Source organism: Protomyctophum parallelum (genome assembly GCF_964188405.1).
Source record: "Protomyctophum parallelum genome assembly, chromosome: 6".
Classification (NCBI taxonomy): domain Eukaryota; kingdom Metazoa; phylum Chordata; class Actinopteri; order Myctophiformes; family Myctophidae; genus Protomyctophum; species Protomyctophum parallelum.
The window spans coordinates 19,523,914-19,532,225 of NC_139701.1; the positions used below are offsets into that span (position 1 = coordinate 19,523,914).

Consider the following 8,312-nt stretch of genomic DNA (forward strand, 5'->3'; position numbering starts at 1 on the left):
ACTAAAAGTGCTCTCTCTCTCTCTCTCTCTCTCTCTCTCTCTCTCTCTCTCTCTCTGTGTGTGTGTGTGTGTGTGTGTGTGTGTGTGTGTGTGTGTGTGTGTGTGTGTGTGTGTGTGTGTGTGTGTGTGTCCGTCACTCCGTGCGTGCGAGAGAGAGAGAGAGAGAGAGAGAGAGAGAGGAACCTCTTTTGGTACAATATAGGCTAGCACCTATCTTAAAGGTGCTACACTTGCCAAATGGTGATAGGAACCAGGTGCCTAAACTAAGCCCAGCAGTAGAGAAGCTCTAAAGGACCATAACAGGTTCTTTTGTACAACCCACCCAGAAGAATCACTGAAAAACCGCCATGCATGTTTCTGTGTGCACAGACCCCCAGGTTCCGTTCGTTCCGGAGGAGCCTGAGAACCTGGTGGTTCCGGTGTTCACCGGAGGAACCATCATCCCCTGCCGCACGTCGGACCCGCGCTCTCACGTCCTTCTGAAGAGCGTGCCCAGCGGCGAGGAGATCCCAGCCCCGTACGACAACAAGATGGGCTTCATCAGCAGCCTGTCCTCCGGACGCTACCGCTGTGAGACCACCTTCGGCGGCCAAACGCTCGCCAGCGACGTCTACACGGTGGACGACGGGGACAAAGGTAAGAAGACCATTAGCACCCGAGAGCTTAGTGTTCGACTTAGAGCTTAGTGTTAGTTTGTGTGATCAAATCTCTTTGCCAAAAGTAGCTGTTTTCTAGCTATAGTTTTGCTGAACGTTCGCCCCCAGGATCTGGAACTTATTTAAATGAATAAAAGTGTATTTTCTCTATGATAGAGTATGTATATGTTAATACGATATAGCAGTCGTTGCGGTGGTCTCCCTACTCTTCCATTGAGACGTTTAGAAGTTAGAACCCATGTGTCAGGTACAGTAGGAAACATACTGGTTGACAAGAAGTACTGCCCAAATCTCATAAGCAGGGATTGCCTTTTGAATGAGTGGTAGATGTTAGGTCTCCCACGAGGGACATGAAACATACGGTTTGCATCTGCCTAAATTAGACAATATGAAAATAACCAACTTTTCATGTCATGCCATGAAAAGCATATGTGCAAAATTATAAATTCCTAGATTTAGTCATGATGAATGCATTTGACAGAAAAAGCAACAACTCCAGACTGTTTGGCCATGTTGCAAATGTTTAGGTAACTTGAGCAAATATCATTTCCCAACGGACTGTAACTCAGAAAATGTACTGTAGGCTTAATATGTCTTTATTAATAATCATTACATTAAAAAGACTGAGCCACAGAAAAAAGCAAACCAGTTAAACTATCATGTTTTCTGAACACTGGGAAACGACTGTTGTGTAATTCTTCCTTTCAAAGCAGCAGTAAAAGTGATGGGAACAGGACAATATGGGGAACATTATTGTGCACAGCTGTTAATACTCTCCAAGAGTGTTTACCATTCAGAGAGTTGAGAGAGGGTGATCTCACCGTGTGACAGCCATCATGATGTCATGATGTCATTAAATCATTACCACTAGGGAAGATTACTTCACAGTTCACACTCCTGTTGTCACCGTGTGTGTCCTGTTGTCACCAACTGGACACACACACGCGCACGCACGCACGCACGCACGCACGCACGCACGCACGCACGCACGCGCGCACGCGCGCACGCACGCACGCGCACGCACGCGCACACACACACACACACACACACACACACACACACACACACACACACACACACACACACACAGCTCACAGTGTGTCACGATGGCATGAGCCACCGCTCAGAAACACATGATCTCTGGTCATCACATTGTCACCGTACTCTGGGATGGGTGAGATGACGGTGCTGATATCTTGTCCCTCCCTGGTGGTCTGTGCAGAGTCAGAGGACTTCCGTGTGGAGGTGAGAGCCAGTGAGGAGGCGGTGAGGGTGGGACAGCCCTTCAACATCACCTGCGTGGCCCCCACCGGAATGGCCTTTCACCAGCAGTGGATCCACCCCAGAAAACAGGTATGTTTTCAGGGACTCTCATCTCTGTCTGTCTTCCTAGCTCTCTCTCTCTCTCTCTCTCTCTCTCTCTCTCTCTCTCTCTCTCTCTCTCTGTCTGTCTGTCTCTCTCTCTCTCTCTCTCTCTCTCTCTCTCTCTCTCTCTCTCTCTCTCTCTCTCTGTCTCTCTCTCTTTAGTGTGAAGGGAGAGAGAGAGAGTCTCTCTCTCTCTCCCTTCACACTAAACATAAATGGTGCTAAAAGGTTGTTTGGCATAACCATTGGTGCTATATAGCGAGGTATATAGCACCTACAGTATGTCAAATGGTGCAATAGAACCATTAGAGGTGTCTGTCTGTCTGTCTGTCTGTCTGTCTGTCTGTCTGTCTGTCTGTCTGTCTGTCTGTCTGTCTGCCTGCCTGCCTGCCTGCCTGCCTGCCTGCCTGCCTGCCTGCCTGCCTCTCTCTCTCTCTCTCTCTCTCTCTCTCTCTCTCTCTCTCTCTCTCTCTCTCTCTCACTCTCTCTCTCTCTCTCTCTCTCTCTCTCTCTCTCTCTCTCTCTCTCTCTCTCTCAGATTTCAGTGTAGCCCAGTAATTCTCAACCTTTTTAATTTCAACCAGTTACAGTTTTATCTCCGGGCCACAACCAATGCGGTAAAATCCATGAGATTGTACAGACCCTTGTGGGGTCCATTTGGTTCCTGACTATCAACCATTTAGCTGGGGACCCCCCTGGAACTCCCCTCAAGGACAACAGGGGGGTCCCCAGACCCCATGTTGAGAGTGGTCTGGTGTTTCATTACCCATTATCTTGTCTGTTCTCTGAGCCCGCCGGCTGCCTTGCTAACGTCTCCATGAGTTCTAGTGTTTTATTACTCTTTTCTTTGGCTCTGGTCTCTCTCACTGTATTTCCTCCTCTTCATTGACTTGGTGTCCATCCATGTTCTATTCCTGCCCAGCAGCGCTGAGACTTAATTTCAGTGAATAATGATGTTGGACTGCGACTTCGTAGGGGAGAAGCATAATAGAGATGAGGACAGTAATGAAAATGAAGGGGAAAAAAGGACAGGAAAGAAGGAAAGACAGGGATGAACGCACACGTCTGAATCTGGACGCATTAATCTAAATCTGAATGCCTGGATCTCTCAACGCATGAATCGAAAGATCAACGACTGTATAATTTCAAATCACAATCTGAATGCATGACTCTGAATGAACCTCAACTGTAATCAGAATATTGGTGCATAAATCTCAACACATTAATCCAAATGCCACACTACAGTAAATGCATGAATCCAAATCACAATATGAATGCATGGATATCTCAACACATTCATCTGAAAGTACAATCTGAATCCAAATCTCAATCTGAACCCAAGAATCTGATGAATGCATGAGTGTGAACACATTCATCCAAATCTGAATATAAGTGCATCAATCTTTTCCAGTAAGACCTTGTCCTGCAGCCAAGTGGGTCATTGAAGCACTTGTCATAGCTGGCAAAGCGACGGGTGAGAAAGTTGTTGGTGGAAGTTTAGGACAAACGGCCTGTAGAAAGGAGTCAGTTCAAAAGGAAAGGAGGATAGTAAATCCTGTGACCGCTCTGACCCCGGGACGTGTAGAGCAGATATACGCCCCACTTCCACATGACCCCATGATCCCAGTGAAACATTTTATGCATTAAGTGTGCACGCTGCATGTATTTGAGGGTATAAGAATCATTTTGTATTTTTCCTCCATTTAGTGTGTGTGTGTGTGTGTGTGTGTGTGTGTGTGTGTGTGTGTGTGTGTGTGTGTGTGTGTGTGTGTGTGTGTGTGTGTGTGTGTGTGTGTGTGTGTGTGTGTGTGTGTGTGACTGTGTGTGTGTGTGTGTGTGTGTGTGTACGTACGCGTGCACAAGCCTGTGTGTCCATAATCCCTGCAGCACATTTTGACGAAACCGTCTGTTTTAGTGCATGGGATTCCTCTGAGCCGTTTTCCAGAGACAGTCAGGACTCTCGGCTTTGGTCTCAGCTGCAATTACAGCTTTTAAAAGGCCCTGCAATCCTGATTTATCTCCTGTGGGCCCGCAAGTGTTTTACCCATCAGCTCTCACTCTGATAAATGGAACCCAATGCTGATACCTGCAAAGGAAAAGGAAAAGCACAGTGAGAGGCAGACATCCACCCTCCCAAAAACACAAAGAAAAACAAGGTTCAGGATACAGAAAGCCATCGTTCATCTGTCAGCATGTATGAGTCTGTCCAAATACAGTGGCTTAAAAAGAAAAAACTGTAGACTGATTTATACTAAAGGCGTACATGCCGGGAGCGTGAACATTAAACAATCTGAAAATGTGTCTGCGAATATGTCGCATCAAAGTATTCATATAGGTGATGATGCCTGATTCATACAGGTTGATGTGTTTATTGTGGTGGAAAATCAACCTCCCTTTGAGAAAATACAAAAGATCACGTTGCTTTATCTGTCATGTAATATTCGTGTTCTGTGTGGAAGTAGGCCTACTCAGAAAAATATATATTTCCGGTTGAATTAATCACACAATAAGGGCCATTAGTTGTGTGCCGATGTCGTAGACCGAACATAGCCAATCTACAAGCTCACAACGGATCGCAGTGCAACGCAATCTTTTTGTAGTATCTTTTTAAAGTATATGACACCTTGTGTTCTTCCAGGCCGTGGACGCTGTTCAGATGAAGCAGACCTTTCCCGATCGGGTCCTCTACACCCTCGCCGTCCAGAAAGCCACTGTCCAGGACAGCGGGATCTACGAGTGCTCCGTCACCAACGACTTCAGCGGCGATGTCCGAGCCAGCACCGTGGCCGTCGCCGTCTTCGGTACGCTTTCCCTTCCGTTTTGGTCCATGTCACAACTTTCAGCAGCTTTGTAACGGTTTGACCGAGCGCTCACACTCCCCATAGTCTACTCTAGTCTAAGAAGTCACCAAATCCACTTTGATTGCTTTCCCATCGTGCTCCTGGTCAGGTAAATTGGTTGTGATTTCCTGTGTGTACGTCAAGTGCTGTCAGGGACGTGCGGTCCTAGAGTTCGACCATCCTAAAGTGAAGTTACACCTCTGCTATGATCATCATCTACCGTGTTTTATGGGATGGCTTCCGCAGATGTCTGCCAGAACTTCATTTCTCCTACCCCCCCCTCTCTCTCTCATATTTTTGTCTCATTTTTCCGTCAAATTTATTTCTCTACCCTCCGTTTTCTTGGCTCGTCCCTACCTCTCCCTCCATCAGAGGAAAGCTCCTTCGTTACAATGGACCACAGCGGGATCGGGGCGGTGGAGTTCGTCAGCCTGCTGGAGGAGACAGAGTTCACCATCCTCATCGACGCCTACCCCGCCCCCAAAGTGGCCTGGCTCAAGGACGGCGCCGCCATGTCTGAGAGCTACTATATGTACACCAAAACCAGCCACCTGGAGGGGAACCGGTGAGGGTGGCTTTTTGAGCTTATTTGTGCAGTTATAAAAGATGTGTTCAGTACTTCAGTTTTAGTTTGCTCCATCTCAGAGTTCTGTTCTGTACAAAAAGAATAGCAAAAATAGAAGATCTATAAGCTCACAATGCGTCGTGACACACGATCTTGTACATCAGCTATTTTTGCCATTCATGGTACAACGAATATGCATATAGGGCTTAAGTTGCTAAATGAAAATGTGTGAAGGTAGGTCTGTAGTCTACTAGCACTGTGCACAAGAGGTTTGGCGCTGATTTGTCCAGCGGTTTGAGAGATTAGCTCTAGACACTCAAGACAGACACATACAGACAGCCAGTGAGCCAGATTGACCCATTTACAGACGGCTAGACTCCTGCAGAGAGCCACAGCGGACGAAAAATCCTGAATCCTCAAATTGATTGCAGTGTTTATGTTTTGTGTTCTCGCAGGTATCAAAGCGTTCTGACGTTCCGTCAGCCCCTGGAGAAAGACAGCGGGAATTACACCATCACGGCGCTCAGTGGATCGCACACGGCCCAGTTCTTCTTCACCCTCAAAGTGAAAGGTAAGAGGAACGTCACCACAACTTCAGAACCTGTCCTTCATTCATGATTCTAGCTGATATACAGTAGTGATGTAGACTGGGATCAACTTGTTTTGCAGTTTTTCAGTGGCTATGGATAAGGTCTGTGCTCCCCTTATAAAGTAAGTCTTGATATACCGATAACTTGTGGTGTTTGGTAGTTTTGATACTTGTTTATTCTAACAAGTATCGAACAAGCTTAACTCGATTCAGTATTCATGTGGTAGGAACAATAACATTGCGGCACACAACGGTATACAGATATCAGAGGCGGGCTCTAGAGGCGGTGGGTTTGAGACACTGGTTTATTCAAAATTAAAACCAGGCCGCACTGTGGAAAGCCTGGTGATGTGAGGTTAATAGGCTACTGATGTCTTGGAGACACGTTCAGATCTGTGACTAACTCGTCATGACCATGTTGATTCCTCAAGCGACGGGCGCGATACTGTTCCATCCATCCGCGGCCCCGCTGCTGTTGCCCCAGAAGGAGGAGATGGTGGTGGCCCTCCACGCCGACTTCACCCTGACCTGCCGCGGGGAGGCGGAGCTGGCCTGGGAAACGCCCTTCTCCCTGGCGGAACAGACCCAGGAGGACAACAGTGGCCTGTTCGTCACCACCGTCACGGTGGAGAACGCCACCGCCGAGCACACCGGCTTCTACACCTGCTTCTACAGCGGCAACGCCACAGACGACACGGAGGACGCCAGCATCTATGTCTATGTGCCAGGTACGGACCGCAAAATCTCAACTGTTCATTTGTTTTTTTGTGTTATCAGTGATTCTCAAAGCTTTTAATTTCAAAGACCCTCTGCTTGATGTGAGTTTTACCTCTGAGAGTTGGGACACCAATCTAGACTGCAAATTCTACTGAGAGTGTACAAATGGAACCCAAGGGTCCATCTGGTTCCATTTGTACACTCTCAGAGTTACAGACCCAAAACTCCCCAAGGTTTTGGTTTCTAGGTTTCGGGTTTGTCTCTTTTAAAAACTCTGAAAAGTACTGCGTTTAGAGATTGTAAGGAAATAAAAACAATGCCAACATTTGATGATCAAATAAAATAAACGTTTGACTTCAACCCAGATCCAGAGGTTCCTTTCCTGCCTATGATGCCCTTCAGCAACCACGTGCTGTCCAACCACGAGGAGATGGAGATCCCGTGTCGAGTGTCGGACTCCAGCGCCAACGTGACCCTGGTCAACGTGGACACGCAGCAGCCCATGCCCAGCGTCTACGACAGCAAGAGAGGTGCGGTGGGGATGTTCACCGCTGGGACGTACGTCTGCAAGGCCTTCATCAACGGAGAGGAGCACCACAGCGACGAGTACATCGTGCATGGCTGGGCAGGTGCGTTTGTGTATTTGCATGTATGCAAAGTTTGTGTACACATGCATCATGTTTTGAGACTCAAGGTCCAACACACTGGAAGCGTGATGAATAATAAGATCTGAAAAATGCGCCGGCGAATAATATCAAGCTGTTAATTTGGTGATGTCTCATCACATGTTGATGCTTTTATTTGCTGTGAAAATCGACTTCACTGTGTGGATGTACTCATGCCACAAACAACAGGTTACATTAATGCAAATTAATCGCACAAAATAAACACTCCCGGTGTGCAATGAGTTAAACCAACACCCCTAATTTCACTGTGAACGGATTACATCACATCTGAGCTGGCTTTCTAACCTGCCAAATGTGTTCCAAGATATGCTCCTCAGTGGACATTGACGGGTGTCTTTGTGCGTGGCAGGCTCTGAGCTGCGCGTGGAGCTCAAGGCTCAGCGGACCGCCCTGCTGGTGGGGCAGACCATCACAGTCAGCTGTGTGGCCCGGGGCGCCGAGATACTGGAAGACCACTGGAAATACCCAGGCAAACAGGTGAGACTTTAAACCTAAAGTGAACAAGTGTAATATAAATATCCTTCTAGGGAGTACCAGTAATCTTTTTCAAACTCCTTAAACATCTTAATGAAGCTTCTCGATAATGACAGACAATACGAACGCAGTATACGCTTGTGTCTGTTGCAGGCTGAACGTGGCCTCAAGGCAGTGCGTGAGAACAAGAAAGACCAGGAGATCCAGTACACCCTGACCATCCCTCAGGCCTCGTCCAAAGACAGCGGCATCTACGCCTGCTCCATCACCGACATCATCAGCAACGAGAGCCAGACCAAGGAGCTTGCCATCACCGTCTACGGTACATCAGATCTTGTAGATCGTCTATTTCCAGTCCACGACACCCATGCGCAACTCAGTATAACCCAAGTAAACAGTGTGTGGCATAATGTCAGTATC

At 47.4% G+C, this 8,312-nt stretch overlaps 1 protein-coding gene across 2 annotated transcripts in view; it reads left to right on the forward strand.

Annotated features, from left to right (window-relative positions):
• The window catches only part of pdgfra (platelet-derived growth factor receptor, alpha polypeptide), a 29,985-nt gene that overhangs the window by 3,784 nt on the left and 17,889 nt on the right, over nucleotides 1-8,312 (forward strand). For both annotated transcript variants that reach the window (XM_083768140.1, XM_083768141.1), the window contains exons 4-12: nucleotides 370-636; nucleotides 1,879-2,009; nucleotides 4,660-4,822; nucleotides 5,234-5,426; nucleotides 5,882-5,997; nucleotides 6,447-6,743; nucleotides 7,098-7,361; nucleotides 7,768-7,895; nucleotides 8,046-8,214. In XM_083768140.1, coding sequence (XP_083624266.1) covers nucleotides 370-636; nucleotides 1,879-2,009; nucleotides 4,660-4,822; nucleotides 5,234-5,426; nucleotides 5,882-5,997; nucleotides 6,447-6,743; nucleotides 7,098-7,361; nucleotides 7,768-7,895; nucleotides 8,046-8,214 — 1,728 coding nt within the window. The remainder of the gene's footprint in view (nucleotides 1-369; nucleotides 637-1,878; nucleotides 2,010-4,659; nucleotides 4,823-5,233; nucleotides 5,427-5,881; nucleotides 5,998-6,446; nucleotides 6,744-7,097; nucleotides 7,362-7,767; nucleotides 7,896-8,045; nucleotides 8,215-8,312) is intronic.